Raw genomic sequence first — 22,284 nt, forward strand, 5'->3', positions numbered from 1 at the left:
CCGCTCATACCTTGAGAATTGAACAGACCGCCGCCAGCACGATAAATACCAGCACTACCAGGGCAAAGATGATTGCTCTCACCGGCTGCATTCTGAATCTCCTCATCCGACATAGTGCTGTTCCTGTCCATCACTTTGGCTGACTCAATTTCTGCTGAAGAAATGCTTCAAAGGGATTCAACTGGGTGACAGATGTGTACCGAAAGTCCCGCTGCTATTTTATGGAGACCATAAAATGTCAAGGACTACGTAGTCTACTGCAATTTCTGGATATGCTCCAAGTCAACCTCGCAGTCGTTGACCGTCGATAAACATTCATAAAATTAACATATGATAAATATTAATGTTATGCCTAAATAGTGATGATATTAAACCTTTATTTCTGCTACATATTGAATCTACAGCTCATGATTGTTTAATAACTGTTTATTACTGTTATATTTGTTGATAATATGTATTTACCTGACATAACTGGTACATACCGTACCAATCGTTCCTTGCTTTTTATTACTGTTAGTGTTACTGATAATATGTAGGCCTATATACCCGTCAATTATTTTTACATACCGTATTTACTGTTCGTTGCTGTTAAATACATTTTATTATCATACGTGCTATGCCTGTATTGCCATTCTTCTATTATTTAAAGGGCACCGATATGAACGCGTATTTAAATATGTTGATACGAATAACATTTTCACTGTAAACTGAACTACTCACAGCTATAGGCGTCCGCGTGACCTTCACTTGTATATTCATATACACAAAAGGACTTATCTTATGCCACTCAGAAACCACATTGATTATTATCGTCAAAATTATGTTGTCTGCTTTCAGTTCGTGGGCATTGCACTTATGTACAAGTACACTTTTACAAGATCATGAACAATATCCACCATATAAATTCCAAAAGCCATTATGTATATAAATATGTAATAAGCTAAAATATAAATACTACATTTTTGTGACTGCTGTCATTGTATCACGACTTTATGTAGCAAGTGTAATTGCCCGTGGTTAAGTCTTTCAAGGTATATATGCCAAACTGTGAAAGCTTATTAGATATACAAACCATAAATTAGCTGACCAGAACATGCAGCAATTGCATGGGACAAGTCCTAGCTCTGCATGTAAGATCCTTGGACAGAAACGATCACGGCGTGTGGTGACATCGACGCATATACCAAAGTTTCCTTGCAAAATGCGAGACTTTGCCTCAATATGATGTCGATGTGCCTTATCTCAGCTTGCTTTTCCCTTCATTTCTCATCTTATGTTCAATTATAGAAAAAAAGGTGAATGAAACAAATACCCTGTATGTATAATCGTGATGTAGCCCTACCACTGAGTGTTTTAATGTAGTTACTGTATTTGCTATTCGAACTACGCCATTACATGATCCGTAGAGAGTAAGGCGCATGATTTTGAAGTTACAGAAAGGTAAGTCAGCCCGTAAGCTTACTTTCAGAATCGATTTAGTCGGTATGTTTAAATAGCGCATTGAGAATATTGATAAAATATGGCGTGAAAAATCAATAAATGGGGACAAGACATAAAACTAACGATGGAACTGCGATTCAAATTTCTACAAGATTTCTACAATGGAGAGATTCAAAACTCATTACACAAGCAAAGATCTGAACAATATATGTACAGAATATAGACTACACAAACACGACATCATGTTTTACACGCAATCGATCGGCCACAGCAACGCTGCGACTCAGCCTAACAGCTAACCGAACCCTGTCTGTGCAATCTGATTAAAATCAGATGTAGTGTACGGCGACGTCTACTTACGCGTACGCGGTATTCTACATCCGTACTCTACATCTGATTTTAATCAGATTGCCCCGCTGTAAAATAAAAACCACCGACCCGGTTCTGAGCAATTTACTGCAAAACCAGAAAGATAGCAGAACTCAGAATTAGCAGAGGGGTATTCCATATGCTCTATCGAAATATGTATTTTTTAAATTTTTAAATGCTGGCGTTAAGGTGGGTGTCAAAATTAACGATCCGATTTTCCTACGAATGGAGAGGCCGCACTGGTCGCCATCCTTGTGTGACCACTCTGGCGATCGTGGCGAAGGCAATGTACTCTGTGACGTCACCAACTGTGTAGGCTTAATTTGGTACTCCGAGCTCGAAAATTTAATAGTTGTTTTTAAAGAAATCGCCAAATATTCCAGAGTCGGTTAACAATCTTCAAACTTGGCAGAAATATTTTTGTGTAACCCGAGGCACATATTCATCTAAATTATAAACATTATAAATCTTACGTTACGGTAAGTGTCAAAATATAAGTTCCGGTCAAATTGCAGAGCCCTGAAAACACAACTATCTTACGCTCAAAAATATCACTAATTTCAATTTAAAATTGCCTGAAAAATACTTTACAGACAAGGATAGATGACTAAACTATTGTGTAGCAAAGATCATGTGGATTGATTGAGTCAAGTTGTCGAAATCGCTGTTCCAATATGATTACACTCGGACGCGGCAAATTCGCAACGCACTCAGTGCCGGAAAACAACGGTCACGAAATGCAAATAAAAATTATGTTCAATTACATGCAAATTGGGACTTGGATGTCTGACTGTATAGATCAGGCTCATGCCGCGACAAGTTACTGCAATTATTTTGTATAGGTACAGTGGCCGAATTTCAGTCGACCTTGTATAGCGTTACTAGTCATTGTATTGTTGTTATTGATTCGGGTTGACAAATCGAAGAAAAGATGATTTGCATATGGCTCTGCTTGTTTGACTGATTCCTACCTTGGGTGGGGTCGGTTGCGTCTATGCGGGTCATCATAAGTTCAACCGCGTGGTAGGGTTGACCTTTGATGACCCGCAAAGACGCAGCTGAATACTTACTATTCGAACTATGCCGTTACATGATCCGTACAGACACGGTCCCTCCACAAAACGTGTGGAGGGACCGTGGTAGAGAGTAAGATGCATGATACTGAAGTTACAGAAAGGAAGTCAGAGAATATTGATAAATATGGCAAGTAAAATTGATACATTGGGACAAGACATAAAACGAGCGATACAATTGTGATGGAAAATTTCAACAAGATTTCTACAATGGAGAGAACTGGTTTTATTTCCCGAATTTATTTTTGTAGGTAAATTATTTATCTTCTTACTCAGCGTTCTCCCAGGAGGGTTTTTATCGTATCGGACCCGATATATCCAATGGTTTTTGCCGATTCCTTATAAATCTGGCCGATGACCAATCCGATACTCAAGTTTTTTACGGTCAATTTTTATTTCTGTATCTGCAAGTCGTGTCTCTTGTAGTAAAACAAATAATGGAGTAAACATGTCATTGATTGCATTCAATGTTCACACTTTCAAGGCTGACCATACTTTTAGCGATGGACAAGACGACCAGGCCATTACCAAAGTGCAAATGGGAGATCGGCAGAGCCGAGCCACTGATTTACTAGACCCACCTTTACTGACAACACTATTGTTCCGGCACGCTCATTTGTAGCTGGACGGCAAGTAAAACTGACCAATGCGGCTATTCATTAAATTTAGTCGTAGTTTTTTCAAGGCTGTTTCAACTTTTTTGTGAACGTCGCTAGCATTTAACAGACATGTGATGAACAAGCATCCAGGAAAACCACATGTACACATCCTTCAAGGGACGCCATTTCAGAAAATACGATTAATTTCTTCATATTTTTGTCATGCAGGCTTGTCTAGCACGTCAGTGCGAGACATTTTTGAATGGTACTATGATGAATATTTTTTTTTAGAATAATTTGAATAAATTCCAAACCGATTGATTTTTACTTTGTAACAACAGAGAACTTCGAGTATTTGTCGAGTATTTTGCTGCACAATCAGGCTTGTCGTTCGTGTAGAAGTCTAGCAGTTTTGAGTAGACATGGTACAAACTGCGTACATGTTTGCATATGTGAGCACAATGACCAAAACCCACAATTCTACACTCGTTTTTATTTTGTTTCCTGCTGTAACTTTTACATATGTATTCGTTACAATAGATATTCAGTCACATGTCAGTCGCAAGGACTGTCCATTAATATTTGCCGTTTGAGAGTTTCAACGCGGTCTCAAAATCTGTGGACGCTGTCCCCAGATTATCACTGGATTAACTTTGACAAAGTGTACAACGATGAGGGCTTGGCTGTCTGACTGTATTGTTTAGGCCCATGCCGCGATCAGTTATTGTAGTTATTTTGTATAGGTACAGTCGACCACTTTCAGTCGACCTTGTATAGCGTTACTAGTCATTGTATTGTTGTTATTGATTCGGGTTGGCAAATCGAATAAAAGATGATTTGCATATGTCTCTGCATGTTTGACTGATTCCTACCTTGGGTGGAGTCGGCTGCGTCTATGCTGGTCATCATAAGTTCAACCGCGTGGCAGGGTTGACCTTTGATGACCCGCTTACACGCAACCGTAGTTATTCGAACTACGCCGTTAACAACATGATCCGTAGAGAGTATGGCGCATGATACTGTGGGTAGAGAAAGGAAGTCAGTTCGTACTTTACAAGCGATTTTAAGCGGTATGTTGAAATAACGCATTATATATTGATAAAATATGGCAAGTAAAATCGATAAATGGGGACAAGACATGAAGCAAGCGATGGAATTGTGATGGAAATTTCTACAAGTTTTCTTCAATAGAGAGATTAGAAGTTTCATTTCCCGAATTTATTTTTTGTAGGTAAATTATTTATTTCCTTACTCAGCGTTCTCCCCAGAGGGTTTTTAGCGTATTGGGCCTGATATATCCTATGGTTTTTGCCGATGCCTTATAAGTCTTGCCGATAAGCTAACCGATATCCAATGAAATTGAACTCCCTTTTACTCAAGTTTTTAAGGTCAATCTTTGTTTCCACATCTGCAAGTTATGTCTACCAGCAAACAGACACAACAAGTCATCGTTGATGACACAGTCCCCACTTGTTAATGGGTACTTTAATTACAAGTCCTCAGAGAGGATAGAGTCCTCTTCATTAATTAGGTCAGGTCTGTGATAAAATACCGCGATACAGATGGCGCTCAATGGCCAAGAATGAGTTTCGTGGTGGTGAAAACGTAAAACCAATGTAGGCCGCCATCCTAATTACAAAAGTTCATTAAATGATTCAATCAGTAATTAATCGGCAGGATGTTGCCAAACATTTTTGCATCCTATCCTAACACAGACAAATTATCATCGGTACCATATTTCATAAAGTTTGATGCAGTATTTACAACACTATGAGATAACCATCTGTACCAAGTTTCATCAAATTTGACGCAATATTTGTTGATATATCACTCTAGTTCATTACACAAGCAATTACAAATCACTTAACATGACACTGATAAATGTCTTTTTCACTGTTAAAGCAATGTGAGCTTAACATCTGTACCAAGTTTCATGAAATTTGATGCCGTATTTCTTGACATATCAGCCTAATTACGAAACTTAAGTAATTGACATGATACTGCTACATGCCATGTTCTGGTGTGCATATGTATGAAATAGTAGCCTACGTTGCATTGCTACCGCACTTAATAAAGTGACTCCGGTCAAAAGAAGGCACGAGGGACTGTCGACAGTCTAATGAAATAGGTCAATGTCCTTGTACCAACTTTGAATGATAATGGTGGTAATATGTCTGAGTTATGGCTCTGAACATGGAAAAATCGTAACAAAATGGCCGCCACGCAGCAATATTTGATCTTACTGTCTAAAAAATCACCATATGTATGACATAAGTCAATGTCCATGTACCAACTTTGAATGAAATCGGTTGAGACTTGCCAGAGTTATGGCTCTCGAAATGAAAAAAAAACATAACAAAATGGCCACCATGTGGCCATATTGGATAATATCGTGAAACAAAAATTGACATACATATGTATAATATAAGTCAATGTCCTTGTACCAACTTTGAATAAAATCGCTTGATACATGTCTGAGTTATGGTTCCAGACATGAAAAAATCGTAAAAATTGGTCGCCATGCAGCCACATTCACAAATCAATGTGCATATGCATGACATAGGTCAATGTCCTTGTACCAACTTTAATAAAATCGGTTGAGATGTGCCTGAGTTATGGCTCCGTACATGAAAAAAATTGTAACAAAAAGGCCGCACGGCGGCCATATTCGATAATATCACAAAACAAATCAATGTTCATATGTATAACATAGATCAATGTGCTTGTACCAATTTTGAAAAAAATCGGTTGAGATGTGCCTGAGTTACGGCTCCGTACATGACAAAATCGTAACAAAATGGCCTCACGGCGGCCAAATTGGATCACATCACAAAACAAATTGTGTGACATATGAAGTAATCCTTGTACCAAGTTTGAATGAAATCGCTCCAGGCATCTCTGAGATATCTGCGTGAACGGACGGACGCACGGACATGACCAAACCTATAAGTCCCCCCCCCCCCGGACGGTGTCCATGGGGACTATAAACAAAAAACGATGAGAAGATGTTCTTGTAAATTGACGATTTGATTATTCTTGTGAAATAACATGGAAGACGGTGTTAGGTTAGACTACAGAGTCAAAGAACGGATACACTTGGGCATGCAGGTCGCCTGCATTTAAAATGCGATAGCCATGAGAGACATGTGAAATAACCAGGATTACTCTTTTAAAGTTGATTATTCATGTCATCTTATTTACATCAAGTTGTATGACTAACTACATGTTTCGACCTTTCTGTCTTTGTTAGTTTCAGAGATATTATTTCCGGTCGTCGAACGTGCAGCGAAGAATTCTATTGCTCACGCATTACTTGAGGTGAGGTGAGGCAGTTTTTCAAAAGCTAGTATAGAACATAGCTTTACATGAATATCGAACCATTCGTATCGGACAGGTAGCACTGATCTACGATTTAACCAGAACTAACTGGCAGAATCGGCTTGTGGTCACTTGTTTCAAAAGTTCTCAAAGCTTGTCAACGTATAACACGCCATTCTCTTTTCACACAATACAGGAGATAGCTTTGGCAGACCGAAGGGACAAACCAGGGATAGGCATGATGTCAGATGCTAGACGTTCAACGACAAAAATGATTTTGAAACATTTTTTTCTCCTTCGCTGTCATTAAATGTCCTTTGACATTCTTACAGGAAGTTTTGTCACTGTGTTGTGTCTATTATGTGTTGCGTTTGATTGCCTAATGCGCCAAAGTAAGCAAGGGAAATGTCTAATCTGTGGACGCTGTCACCAGATTTTCACCGGATTAACTTCGACAAGTCAAGACCAATGAGGGCTTGGCTGTCTGACTGTATAGTTTAGGCTCATGCCGCGATTAGTTATTGTAGTTATTTTGTATAGGTACAGTCGACCACTTTCAGTCGACCTTGTATAGCGTTACTAGTCATTGTATTGTTGTTATTGATTCGGGTTCGTAAATCGAATAAAAGATAATTTGCATATGGCTCTGCCTGATTGACTGATTCCTACCTGTGGTGTGGTCGGCTGCGTCTATGCGGGTCATCATAAGTTCAACCGCGTGGCAGGGTTGACCTTTGATGACCCGCTTACACGCAACCGTACTTATTCGAACTACGCCGTTACATGAGCCATATAGAGTAAGGCGCATGATACTGAAGTTAGAGAAATGAAGACAGTTCGTACTTTACAATCAATTTTAGGCGGTATGTTGAAATAACGCATTGAGAATATTGATAAAATATGGCAAGTTAAATCGATAAATGGGACGAGACGTAAAACGAGCGATAGATTGTGATGGAAATTTCTACAAGATTTCTACAATGGAGAGATAAGTAGTTTTATTTCCCGAATTTATTTTTGTAGGTAATGTATTTATCTTCTTACTCAGCGTTTGCACCAGAGGGTTTTTAGCGTATTGGGCCCGATATATCCTATGATTTTTCCTTTTTTGCGATGCTCTATAAATATTGCCGATAACCTAACCAATATCCAGTGAAAATGAACTTCCTTTTACTCAAGTTTTTAAGGTCAGTCTTTGATTCTGTGTCCGCAAGTGATCCAGCAAAAAGACGCAACAAAAAACCGATGAGAAGATGTTCTTATCCATCGACAATTGAATTGTCATTGTGAAAGAACATGGAAGACGGTGTCAGGTTAGACTACAGATACACTGGGGCATGAAGGTCCCTGCATTTAAAATGCGATAGCCATGAGAGACATGCGATTGCCTGGAACTCATCGCCGTACCTGCCGAACTGTCGCTTTTTGGTAAATTACAGGTAAGTAAACTCATTGTCGTTCGTCAAACTAGGACTTCGTCACTCCTACTTTCGTGATTTTATGTTCACCAGATAGCTTTCAGTTTCAAATTTATCGATTTTCTAAAAACAATCTATCCCAGCTATAGTGTTTTATTTCACAGCAGTGAGAAAGAGACAGACCTGTCACGATCAAAAGAGGCCAATAAGTATTAGCTCATTTTGACCATAAATTAAACGTAAGTATATGTTTGTTGATGATTATTATGATCATATGTTAGCTACTGTCAAACTTTCATGTGAGCATTTTATAACATAGCGTCTAGTTTATGTTTGATATTCGAATTGTTTAGTGATGAAGTTTTCATTTTTTTTTCATCATATGTATAACGCCGCTCGCCGTCAATACAGCTGGCTTCCGAGGTCAACAGTATGAAGTTCTCCGCGAGGTAGCAAACATGGGCACGACACAACACACTTATAGGAAAACGTGTAAGTATCACTTGTTTTTCAGCATTGTCCGAAAAAATAACCAGGATTGCTGTTTTTAAGTTGATTTTTTATGTCATTTTATTTACATCAAGTTGTATTCCTAACTACATGTCTCGACGTTTCCGCTCTTTGTTAGTTTCAGAGATATTATTTCCGGTCGTCGAACGTGCAGCGAAGGATTATATTGCTTACGCATTACTTGAGGTGAGGTGAGGCAGTTTTTCAAAAGCGAGTATAGAACATAGCATTACATGAATATCGAACCATTCGTCGAGGCGGGTCATCATAAGTTCAACCGCGTGGCGGGGTTGACCTTTGATGACCCGCTTACACGCAACCGTAGTTATTCGAACTACACGTTACATGATACTGAAGTTAGAGAAAGGAAGTCAGTTCGTACTTTACAAGCGATTTTAGGCGTTACGTTGAAGTAACGCATTATATATTGATAAAACATGGCAAGTAAAATCGATAAATGGGGACAAGACATAAAACAAGCGATGGAATTGTGATGGAAATTTCTACAAAATTTCTTCAATGGAGAGATTAATGGTTTTATTTCCCGAATTTATTTTTGTAGGTAATATCTATCTCCTTACTTCAGCGTTCTCCCCAGAGGGTTTTTAGCGAATTGGGCCCGATATATCCTATGGTTTTTGCCGATGCTTGATAAGTCTTGCCGATAAGCTAACCGATATCCAATGAAATTGAACTTCCTCTTACTCAAGTTTTTAAGGGCAATCTTTGTTTCCGTATCCGCAAGTCATGTCTACCAGCAAACAGACACAACAAAAACCGATGAGAAGATGTTGTTGTCCATTGACAATGTGATTGTTCTTGTGAAAAAAACATGGAAGACGGTGTCAGGTTAGACTACAGAGTCAAAGAACGGACACACTGCAATCTGATTAAAATCAGATGTAGAGTACGGCGACCTGTACTTGCATGACTTGCGCGATATTCTCTTGCTGTCGCCTAGAGTAAGTAAAGACGTCGCCGTACTCTACATCTGATTTTAATCAGATTGGGATACACTGGGGCATGCAGGTCGCTTTCATTTAAAATGCGATAGACATGAGAGACATGCGATTGCCTGGAATTCATCGCCGTACCTGTCGAACTATCGCTTTTTGGTAACTTACAGGTAAGTATAAACTCATTGTCGCTCGTCAAACTAGGACTTCGTCTCTCCTACTTCCGTGATTTTATGTTCGCCAGATAGCTTTCAGTTTCAAATTTATTGATTTTATATAAAAAAATCTATCCCAGCTGTAGTATTTTATTTCACAGCAGTGAGAAAGAGACATACATGTCACGATCAAAAGAGGCCAATAAGTATTAGCTCATTTTCATCATAAATTAAAAGTAAGTATATATTTGTTGATGATTATTATGATCACATGTTGGTTACTGTCAAACTTTCATGTGAGCATTTTATAACATAGCGTCTAGTCGCTGTTTGATATTCGAATTGTCTACTGCAGTTTTTTTTTCATTATATGTATAACGCCGCTCGCCGTCAATACAGCTGGCTTCGAGATGAACAGTATGAAATTCTCTGCGAGGTAGCAAACATGAGCGGAACAGCACACTGATAGGAAAGAAAAAGTGTAATAATCATTTTTCTTCAGCATTGTCCGAAAAATAACCAGGATAAGTTTTTTTAAGTTAATAATTTATGTAATCTTATTTCCATCAAGTTGTATTACTATAACTACATGTTTCGACGTTTCTGCTCTTTGTTAGTTCAAGATATATTATTTCCTGTCGTCGAACGTGCAGCGAAGGATTGCATTACTTGAGGTGAGGTGAGGCAGTTTTTTTTCAAAACCTAGTATAGAACATAGCATTACATGAATATCGAACCATTCGTATCGGACAGGTATAGTAGCACTGCTCTACAATTAGAACCATAAATTAACTGGCAGAATCGGCTTGTAGTCACTTATATCAACAGTTCTCAAAGCTTGTCAATGTATAACACGCCATTATCTTTTCAGAGTACAGGAGATAGCTTTGGCAGACCGAACGGACATACCAGGGATAGGCATGATGCCAGATGCTAGACATTCAACAAGAAAATGATTTTGTAACATTTTTTTCTCCTTCGCTTTGTCATTTATTTGTTCTTTGACTTTCTTCTAGGAAGTTTTGTCACTGTGGGCGTCCATTATTATGTGATGCGTTTGACTGCCTAATGCGCCAAAGCAAGCAATTGTTAATTAAACCTAATCTATGGACGCTGTCACCAGATTATCACTGGATTAACTTTGACAAAGTCAACAACAATGAGGGGCTTGTTAGACTTGGTTCAAGTCGGTGAATTTTTAAAAATAAAATCATTTATAATAGTTTCTCTTGTGTCTCTCCTATTTCGTACAAACCTATTCGCAATTTGGTAGCCCAGGCCAGGTTTTCCAAGCGATTGAATGCGTTACCTTTGAGTCTGCGCAGTATAGTGAGTTAGTTTCTGCCGGATTCTCCGGGTGAAACTCCCCTGTATAGCGTTCACCTCACTCATCGCGTCCACTCACGCGCGCGTTTGACATGAAAGCAGAATACAGAATACAAATCACTGCGTTCACTCCACTCAAAATTCACAAATCACAGACTTGCAAGTCTAAGGGCTTGGCTGTCTGACTGTATAATTTAGGCCCATGCCGCGATCGGTTACTGCAGTAATTTTGTATAGGTATTATTGTTATTAATTCAGGTCGGCAAATCGAATAAAAGATAATTTGCATATGGCTTTGCCAGTTTGATCCTACCTGTTGTGTGATCGAATGCGTCAATGTGCCGGGTCATCATAAGGGAGCCGTCATTATTTATGTCCTGGGGGCGGAGGAATCTGATGGGGGGGTCATTTAAAAAATCGAAAGCTACAAGGCGGGGTTGCTCAAAAGTGGAGAACAAGAAACGGGGGGAGACTACTCAGTTTTGTTGATATGTACTGAAGCATTTAGTGGAGTTACGAATTAATACAACAATAAAAGTAAAGATATGTATATTCATACCCGGTATTTGTGTACACACACACACACACATACACACACATAATATATATATATATATATATATATATATATATATATATATATATATATATATATATATATATATATATATAAAATATCATTATACAGGTGGTTTCAAGTAGAAACTAAAATCTCATTACACTATGTGTTTCACGTTATTGTGATCTTCAGACGAGAATGATCAGCTATTCGACGTGGCAAGCCTTATGTTCGAGGCTAGTACTGAGTACATTTTTCAGTATTTCCTGATTAAAGATTGATATACTTGCCTGATCATTAATGAGAAACGTCTGCTTTCTATATTCTTCATTGTATAGGTTACCGATATGAGAAAATGTGTAAAGCAAGCTAATTCTGATTCTATAAAGTTTGAAACCAGTGGAATGCCTTGACAACAAACTCATCTTTTATTGCAGGAAAATAATAATAAAAAATAAATGTGAATAAATGTATGTCTGTCGCTATTTTTTCGTTTTCAAAAAATATAATTGAAATCAGTGAACTGGAATATAAGTTTTGGAATACTGTCTCAGATTTCTGTTCCTTTGAGTTTTTTATACGAAAAAAATCTGAAAAGATACTCCCCAAGTGCCACCAAATAACACCATTTTGATCTCTATTTTTCAAAAGCTCCAACGGCAGGAGGGGGACACCCCCTCCTTACCTTCCCCCACGACCACCTGTGGTCCTTTCGCACCACATCTTTGCCCTCTTGTAAAAGAATCCTATGGAGAACACTGCATGTCATCAGAGCACTGGATACAGACAGACCTGTACATCAGCCCCTGTCACAGCAATGGAACCTCTTTCCGACACAGATGTACCACAGGGTCTGTACAGGGCCTGTCGCAGCAGCAATCCATTTTACTGTATAAATATTTAACTTTCCCAATTATTTTTTTTTTTTTTTTTGGGGGGGGGGGTCACTCAAAATTTCTGTAGAAGAGAGGGGGTTACTCAAACACGTCATGGTTGGCAGGGGGTTGCTCGAAATTTTGGAGATTCTAAAGCAATTCCTACGACCCCAGGCCCTAAATAATGACGGCTCACTAAGTTCAACCGCGTGGCGGGGTTGACCTTTGGTGATCTGCATAGACGCAGTCGACTCTATGCAGGTCATTAGAATTTCAACCGCGTGGCAGGGTTGACCTTTGGTGACCCGCACAGTTGCAGCCGACCACCGCCACAGACAGCTGTATTAATTTCCACAGAAGTGAGACTGCTGTCTATGATTAACAAACCGTCGTTTTCCAGTCGAAAATATACTCTGTTGACTATTTCCATAGCGTAGATGGCATCGTTAATGACAAGGAAGCAATACTATGGCGAAATTTGCACGGGATAAGGGAAAATTTAGAGAAGGTAATCTACCTGTACCAGGAGTTGAGTGGCCGGCGGCCTAGTGGGATGCGGGATTGCTGGATAGCTGAATAGCCCTCTAAATAGCTAGGTAGCTAATAGCTACGTTAGACATAAGAATAGCTTATATTTACCTGTTTGTGGCTATTTAAGCTATTATTAATTTCCACAGGACACTTTTAGCTGCTAATAAACATAGGAGGTAGCTATTCAGCTAAAATAAATGGTTATTGTAGGGCTGGCTATTGAGGTATTCAAGCTATTAGCTGTTTTTAACCGCTAATAGCCACTCATAGCTAGCTATTAGCTGGCTACCAGCTAACAACGCCCGAGCTCAGAATGGGTTGGCTTTTGAGCTATTCAAGCTATAAGCCGTTGCTAATAGCCACTCTTAGCTAGCTATAAGCTAGCTACCAGCTAACAACTCCCGAGGTCGAAATGGGCTGGCTATTGCGCTATTCAAGCTATTAGCCGTTTTTAGCCGCTAATAGCCACTCTTAGCTAGCTATTAGCTGGCCACCAGCTAACAACTCCCGAGATCGGAATGGGCTGGCTATTGAGCTTTTCAAGGTATTAGCCGTTTTTAGCCGCTTTTAGCTGTTATTAGAAAGCTATTAGCTGGCTACCAGCTAAGCAGTGGACACGTCTAAAAAGGCATGACAACAACTTACAAAGGAAGTTACGAGCAAAACGAAATGATCAGGAGAATCTTGCGATTTGTAGAACCAAGAAAATATATCAAGTCACATGGCTGGTTGAGCGGTGGAGTAGTTATGGTCAGTTAGTCTCTGTTTGAAAATGTTTCAGGTGATTGCTTGTGTCAGTCTGAAACAGTTTCACGTGATTACATGTACCGACATTTACGCGGAGGCGTTATTAAATACCAGCGAGCGCGAATAGAAACTGGACACCTAATTAGCAAAGTACCCAGCTGTATTGCGAGGCATATTGCTATTTCCCTTTGTAATTCGCCAGTGACTTTGTTAACTTGTCAGCGATATCGTTTTATGTTACAGTCAGCTGCAGACACCGTGAGATGTTGCAATAAAGCTTATCTGGGTTTGAGTAATTCAGTATAGGGGTGGCTGCTTGTTGCTTGGTGGGATTCAAAACGAGTGAAGATAATAATATCCGAATCATACACTACTGGAGTGAAACTTCACTAATAAATAAAAATATTTCTTCAAACTACACTTTTGGTCTCATTTACTGCTCATCGAATTTCGATAAAATGTGCATGATGTTCGTTGCAAGTTTGTGAATGAGTGGTATCTTCCATAGAGGACGGCCAATGAGTGGTCACACGACTTCTTGGCGGCAAACTTCCAGGTAGTTAGCTGAGCGGTTTCACCCTCGCGAAGTGAAGTTTCAAATGAACACAGTTAACATTATGTACCAATTTCAAATACTTTACCGCGGCAGAACCCGTCAGGTGTACGCCAAAGAACAACTCAAACAATATTCCCAATTGACGTCTTTCATCACTCAAAACATACCATCGCTCAAGAATGTAGCTTTTCAGTTACAGTACGTCAACGATGAGAAGACTGTCATCACTCTCAGTGATAATGAATATGATCTTCAAGATATGTACCGATGCGCTGCACCAGTTCATAATGCGGACTTCGTTCGATTAAAACTTATGGTCAGCGAAGGGTGTTCACCAGCCATGGTTTTACAAGGCCGAAAAAGAGATCGGGATGAGTCTAGTAATGACAACAGTGCAGGCGGAGATGGCGAAAGACGGATACGAGCAAGACAACAACTACAACTTGATCATGAGTTAGAGACCGTCAAGTCGAAAAGCAAACGATGGAAAGATAAGAAAGAGGAAGAGATGTGTAAGGAAATAGAATTTCTCAAAAGTGAAAAAGTGGCAGTGATAGCACAGAAGCAAGAAATGGACAGAGTAGTTACCGAAGCCAAACCCGTGGGAACTAATCTCAGAAGTACTTGCAACATTTGTCACCGCCGCGGACACAGGGCTACCGGCAATAGGAACAGCGAGGGCTGTCCACTCGGTGAGCCTTGCAGAGGTTACATTTTCTGCGGAAGATCGGATAAGCACAAACATGACTACATGGCACGTCTAAAACAACTAAAGGAGCGGGAAAGCCAACTAACAAAAGTAATAACATCGAAAGAAAACGAACTAAAGCAGTTGCATGACTTCCAAAGTCGATCTACCAGTGTTTTCACAACAGCCATCACCCCACGGCTCCTCGCTGCCTTCCCTGATAAATACAATCGTCGAACAACGACAGGCAAAACTGACCTTCAACGTGACCTAAGCATTCTGAGGAAGGCCTTCAATAACCAAGTAAAGAACCTTCCCGCACTGTCTAACGCCGAAAATGATCGTACAATATTTTCCAGGGCCATCAAAGAACAGTTGCGCTCCATGAACAGCGAATACAGCGGATGCTCGACAGAGGAAAAGGAAAGTTGTACAAAAATATACGATATTCTTATCAATGGTAAGTAAACATAGTCATTTTGAGTTGAATTCAACAATAAATTGTACTTCATGAATGTAGTGAGCAGTGCGACATAAAGTCGTTCATAATATGTATAAATGTATTATTTGCTTGTTTATTGATTATTTTTAATCTCCTTTTATTTCATTTCGTTTTTCACAAAGCGTCTCCGGTGCAAACAATGAAAAGTCATCAAACTTTGGACCTCTCCGATACGGAGTGCGCTAACTCCAGTGGACATCACAAGCAAGAAAGGATTCGGAAATGCCGTAAGAGGATTGGGCGTTGTGCAGATCATGAAGCAGAGAACGTCGAATCTTCGCAGTCGGAAGATGATGACATTACACCACATCAGCTGAAGGGTATCGCTCGCGCAAATCGCCGGGAAAGTTACCGCGACATGTTTTATTATCCTCCGCCAATTTATCCTTTCCATTTCCAGCCCTCGTTAACTCCAGATCCAGGTTACACACGCGCACCGGCACAACTTTTGCCTGACCATGTATATGCCCAACAGTTTCGCCATCCATTTTTATCCTCCCAACACGTATCGTCAACTCAAGGCCCAAATTTCCCATATTATGGAATGGGATTATCTCCGTCGTACCCAGTCGCTGCATTCCAAGATACAGGAAACAGAACGAGCGGGCAGTTGACACCTGCAGACTCTCTGTCTCGACCGCACAACATATCGTCATCAGAGATGCTTTCGGAAACGCGCGAAATATGCCAACTCATGTGATTGACGCCGGGTTACGTCAAATATCTGGCAGTACAGATATTCAGCTAGGGCACCACCAACTCAACAAGTCACGGCCGCATCAGCAATTTCTACCGACGCCAGCTGCCACCGGCCATCCCCGATAGCAACAGATCGTCATGCTGAACAACACATGTCAAATATGGATGCACTCTTCGAAGCTGCTTTGCTATTACAAACTGGGACGTCGAAGAAGAACGCGACAGACACATGACTCTCATTGAAGTTTGGATTTACCGGTACATGATCTCGCGGACTTGTCAAGCATAAACTATAGCATTTATATTTTGGCATTCTTGGACTGCTGAAAAAGTGCATAAAAATACTGTATTCCACGTTCATTATCTCATGTGATTCAGCTACTTCCGGTACATATCTTGTCAGCGAGTGTGCACAACAGACTACTTTTGCTGTTCTACCGGTAAATTCGTCGTATTTTGGCTGTTTGATACAAAGCTCATTTACATCGTAAATAATTTCCATCTGAGCTTTTCATCATAATCGTACCCAAACGTTTCACATTGCATTGCTGTTAAACTTATTATGTTTCCAAAAAAAATGTTCTATTTGTTATTTAAAAAACCCAATTGTATTGAGTTTATTCATGAAGATTATATTTACCTACAACAAACTTTTCCTTTCAGATGTGCCATGTCATAGGATGACATTTTTCCTTTGTTATTAAAATAGTGCATTTTGCAAGAATATTCAATTGATGTGTTGTAAATACTGAATGTGAAAACCAGTGGATGTATTGAGTGTAACGAAATACAGGTGCACAACTAAGTCTCACTTTTGTCAACAACGTTTATTCTATATCGCGTTACAGAGTATAACGGTAGTTTGATACAAGTCTCAGTATTGCCGAGGAGAACGCTTCAAAACATGGATTAGGAACATCAGTATCATGCCAGTTTTGCATATCAAACTAGAAAAACAACTACACAATCCAAACCTATGTTTAAAGAAAACTTTGAGCATGAGAGAAACTCTGACAACGTTGACATGTATTAGTTCAGCTGACTTCAAGTCCGCAGATCAGCTGTATTCCGCTCGGTTGTTTACGGGACCATCAGAATATCACAAAGTCCAAAGATAGCTAGGTGATTTGGTAAGTTTTTGTGGGCAAATCTGTGTTAAAGAGGTAAAAATTTGCGCCCACAGCAACAGAAAAACTAAACGCATGTGTAAAATATTGCATGCCATGTACAGCTGATTAGTAAGCTTAATCATTCGCGTGATGCTCGTCCCAAAGCCGATGAATGATCAGAGTCAAAACAACGGGAAGCCGCATAGTCTAAAGAATTCCGAGACATTATCGGTGTAATTTCTGAAACTCCGTCTATGATAGCAGTTTCTGTAAATTGCGTAGCAAATATATCATGCTGTTGAAGGTACCATTTCACGTAGCGAAAACAAAGTTCACACGTATTCATTTCGGGACTGTAAGGGGGTTGAAATATCAGACCCACTCTCCGGTCATTCAGTAGTTGGCGCAAGTTTGTCTCTGCAAAGCGCCCGTGGTGAAAACCACAGTTGTCCATTACCACAGTATCGCCTGGTGATAAAATCTGTTGACCTTGGTCATCTACCATTTCTAGGGCCTCCTCGAAAAAGTGCACCATTTCTAATCCGTTTGAAGGGCCGTCAAGAATACTGAAGTAACTCACTCCTCGCGCGCAGTGAAGGAGGTTTAAAGTAAATTCACGTCTGATGTATAACGCTGAACTTCAAACGCACGCTGGCCTATTGAACTATGCCCATATTGTCTGTTAGCGGTTGTCCTTTTGATGCCTGCCTCATCGAAAAAATGAACGCTGAGAGGGTCCAGTTGGGTGACTGCATCAATATACAGCATAATCCTCTGTAAATTCCGTTCAGTCAGCTGTTCAGCAGGAATACTTTGTATCTTCTTGTATGAGTAATTCAGATCTCTCCTGAGAATTTCGTATATCGTTCTGCATGCTGGGAGAGTCTCTTCCGTGCAAATGCTTTCACGAAGGAGTTCTGCCCGTATCTCAGAGGCAGTGATCGATGCTTTTTTGAATTTGAGAAATTCGACAAATTCAACTACGTCCGGCAAGCATTTTGATCGCGGAGCTCCAGGTATCTTCTGCCGCAAAACGGAACCCGTCCTGGTAAAGAGGGTTATCACGTTCTGAACCGTAGACTTTGACGTATTCAGCTGTTCAGCGATCTGACGCACACTGTTTCCAGCCGTAGACAAATCAATAATTTTCAGTCGCATATCGGTATTGAGACGGGTCGACATCTCGGTCAGTTGAAGTTTTATTTGAAAGATGCAACAGTATTTAGTGTCATGTGACAAAACGGAGACGGATGCATTTTCTTGGAGGGGCGTCCGCACTAGGCTTCAGTACATTTAGCGTCAATTAAGGATTAAATCACATTACGTCAATGTGCAATTTCCACTTACATTTCTAAGTTATAATTGTCTTCACTTAGGTAAAATACTTGTGGTATTTCTAAATTGATTTTATCCTGAGAGACGGTGCCGCTGGAAACGCGTTCGACCTAATCACAAAATAGTTTATTCCAGATAAGGAATGGTGAGACTTGCCGACGGCCGTTTGGTCGTGTGTGAAAGCGGAAAGTCACTGGGTATAGCTGGGTAAATTGTCTCTATAACCGATATAAATTGATGGACCCTTTTTACTGTGGTTTGATATTAAAACCTGTAAGAAATGCAAATTTAGGTGAGCGTACGCTATACTTATTCATGATACGGATCCTCAATAAGAGAGACTGTGTTACTGAAGGCACGCATTCAGTTATTCTGGATATTGTGTTAAACCTCTACAAAACTTTCATGGTGCGCATCGCATCGCAGCATCTCTTTTTACCTCCACAATCGCCGGTTGCACTCTCTATGCAATTCAAAAGTTACAAAATTGTGCATAAACTCCTTTATTGTTGTTTGCGTGGATACCACGAATGTGGCCAGATGTAAGAGCCTGGACATAAAAATTTTGCCGCCATTCACCTCGCAAATGTTGCGCCAGCCACTCTATTTGGAAGAAACCACAGTTGACTCATTCACATACAAGAAGTAGACACAAACAAAAGGGGATTTTATTGAAATTCAAAGAGAGCACTAAATGAGACCACAAGTGTAGCTTACAAATATCTTTATTTTTAGTGAAGTTTCTGATATTCACCTGAATATCATTATTATCTTCACTCGTCTTTTGAATCCCACCAAGCAACAAGCAGCCACCCCTATACTGAATTACTCAAACCCAGATAACTTTATTGCAACATCTCACGGTGTCTGCAGCTGACTGTAACATAAAACGATATCGCTGACAAGTTAACAAAGTCACTGGCGAATTACAAAGGGAAATAGCAATATGCCTCGCAATACAGCTGGGTACTTTGCTAATTAGGTGTCCAGTTTCTATTCGCGCTCGCTGTAAATACCTGTGACGGGTTTTGCATTATCTTTTGCCAAAGACTTATTAAATATGCATGTCAGCTGGAAGCTGAACAAAATATTGTTTGTAGAAGACTTGCCACAACCACAACTGACAAGTACTTACATAGGAAGTCGAACAAGCGTCTGGACGATAAGCTGTTGTTTTGGCTTGGCCACTGTATTAATTAAATAAAAGATGCTCTCTACTACTTCCATGGTAGAACCAAGAAAGTAATATCAAATGTCACTTTAGAAATACCTAATTGAATTGTGCATTTCTTGTCGAGCGGGGCTCTACGGAGGAAATGGTGAACGTGGTAATTATTTTGTTTATTGTCTTTAAGTTATGAGCGAAGGGTAGGATCACGCCAAAAGATCACGCTGTACCACAGGGGGCAAATGAAAGTCCCCTGGGGTGGGGAGGAGGTTTTTTTTGTGCAACGGTTTACCTTATTTGACATCATTAATTTTGGCTGTGATATTTCAAATAAAGCTTTCGACTCCAAACTGTCTGACTGTGTTTTCAATACCTACAATTCCTTGTCTCCTCTTCAACAAGCACACATACCACTCTAATTGCTGCGTAAACAATGCCAACTTGTTAATGACTGAGCGTATCAGCGGATTAGCTTATTAAGTTAACACCACAGCCGTCCCAGCAATCCCGCATCTTTATGCGGCGGCCATGACCAGCCTCTTTCCTTTTAAAATAATCGCAATCATACCCATCCGTAATCCATAACACTAGGTCAAAATTCGTATTACACTAGTTATGAACAAAGACACCAAACAGCACAGAACAGACATCAAAGCACCAATACACACAACAAAGAAGTCAAACTCATGAAAGAAAGATATATAGACCTCTGGCCAAAAGGCCAAGAAGTATTGCCAGCTGTTGCGAAAATAGTAAGCGCATCCTTCCCCACATGTGGCGCCCGCCATATATCAACCTGTAAGTCAAATAGGTAGTGGTCACCATCTAAGGTCTAATGTCATTATTGCCATCAGCGATCATTTGTAGAATTGTAACGCACTCCATTGCAACGTCATTGGAAGTGTTCATGATAAACATGAACAATATTCACCAGAGGTTACATGTAATTCTAAACGTCACTAAGTATACAAATATGTAATAAGCTGAAATAAAATACTTTCATTGACTGCTGTCATTGTATCACCACTTAATATAGCAACCACTTAATATTGTCAATTATTGTTACATACTGTATTTACTGGCCATTGCTATGTTGCAGTATGTACAATACACTGCAAAGTTCACAATCTGCCCTGCGAACTTAAATTGATTGCAAACGTATATAACACATGACGTCAATAGACTCAGCGTCAAAAATAAGTCGGCCGTTGAGAAATATAGGCCACAGAAAAAAGTCGGCCAATTTCCTACGTGTTTCTCTTTCCTGTTAATTCTCTTTCTAACAGGCTCCATAGACAAGCCCATAGAAATAACTACAACTTCGGAGAAAGAGGACTGAACTGTGTGACAGCTCTATACGTAATGCATAATGGTATTTGGCATTCATCATCACTGTAAATAGGTCTTTGATAACACCGCCCATACCTTGAGAACTGAACAGAAAGCCGCCAGCACGATAAATACCAGCACTACCAGGGCAAAGATGATTGCTCTCACCGGCTGCATTCTGAATCTCCTCATCCGACATAGTGCTGTTCCTGTCCATCACTTTGGCTGACTCCATTTCTGCTGAAGAAATACTTCAAAGGGATTTAACTGGGTGACAGATGTGTACCGAAATCCCTACTATGATTTTATGTAGAGCACGAAAAGATAAGACCCGCGTAGTCAACAGCTGCAATTGCTGGATCGGCTCCAAGTCAACCACGCAGTCGTTGGTCCGTCGATTAACATTTATAGAATTAACATATCATAAATATTAATGTTATGCCTTAATATTCATGATATTAAACCTATATTTCTGCTACATATTGAATCGACAGCTCATGGCTGTAAGTAACTGTTTTTTACTGTTATATTTGGTTTATAATATGTATTTACCCGACATAAATTACTGGTAGGCCTACATACGGCACCTTTCGTTCATTGCTTTTGAGGTTGAAGTATGACGAATTATGTCAAAATTAAAAGTATTGTCATTTTCGTGGAACTTTGCAGAAACATTCTTAGAATTTGCGCGAGTTCAAAAATGAAATAAAAACTGGAGTTCAGCACGCTCGTTTATGTGGAAAAGGACGTTTAAGTGGCGTCAATAGAAACAAATAAATAAAACCGAGAAGCGAATCTACCTGCACCAGTAGTTGAGTGGCCGGCGGAGGCCGGCGGCCATGACGGCGACCAGTCTCTTGTCCTTTCAGTTAGTACACTTTTTGTAACGCACTCTATTGTGACTTCATTGAAAGTGTTTATGATCAACATGAACAATGTTCACCACAGATTAATTCTAAACGTCACTAAGTATACAAATATGTAACAAGTTGAAATAAAAATTCTTTCTTTCTTTGACTGCT

At 39.8% G+C, this 22,284-nt stretch overlaps 1 protein-coding gene and 3 long non-coding RNA genes across 5 annotated transcripts in view; 3 read left to right on the top strand and 1 right to left on the bottom strand.

Moving 5' to 3' along the window:
- LOC139137028 (zinc finger protein 11-like) overlaps nt 1-21,618 on the bottom strand; it is a 37,091-nt gene extending 15,473 nt beyond the window's left edge. The window contains exon 1 of one of the 2 annotated variants that reach the window (XM_070704949.1): nt 21,359-21,618. In XM_070704949.1, coding sequence (XP_070561050.1) covers nt 21,359-21,497 — 139 coding nt within the window. In that variant the 5' untranslated portion in view covers nt 21,498-21,618. Of the gene's footprint in view, nt 1-10; nt 273-21,358 lie in introns of those variants that run through there. The other variant, XM_070704950.1, reaches the window with a different exon arrangement.
- LOC139137027 (uncharacterized) lies at nt 3,955-7,134 on the top strand. Its single transcript, XR_011553293.1, has 3 exons — nt 3,955-4,551; nt 6,732-6,799; nt 6,996-7,134. It is a non-coding gene; the product is annotated as an uncharacterized lncRNA (long non-coding RNA).
- Nucleotides 7,965-8,983, top strand: LOC139137029 (uncharacterized). Its single transcript, XR_011553294.1, has 3 exons — nt 7,965-8,238; nt 8,629-8,709; nt 8,846-8,983. It is a non-coding gene; the product is annotated as an uncharacterized lncRNA (long non-coding RNA).
- On the top strand, nt 9,078-22,279 carry LOC139137030 (uncharacterized). Its single transcript, XR_011553295.1, has 2 exons — nt 9,078-10,512; nt 21,220-22,279. It is a non-coding gene; the product is annotated as an uncharacterized lncRNA (long non-coding RNA).
- The last annotated feature ends 5 nt before the right edge of the window (nt 22,280-22,284 follow it).

Source organism: Ptychodera flava, chromosome 7, assembly GCF_041260155.1.
Source record: "Ptychodera flava strain L36383 chromosome 7, AS_Pfla_20210202, whole genome shotgun sequence".
Lineage (NCBI taxonomy): Eukaryota > Metazoa > Hemichordata > Enteropneusta > Ptychoderidae > Ptychodera > Ptychodera flava.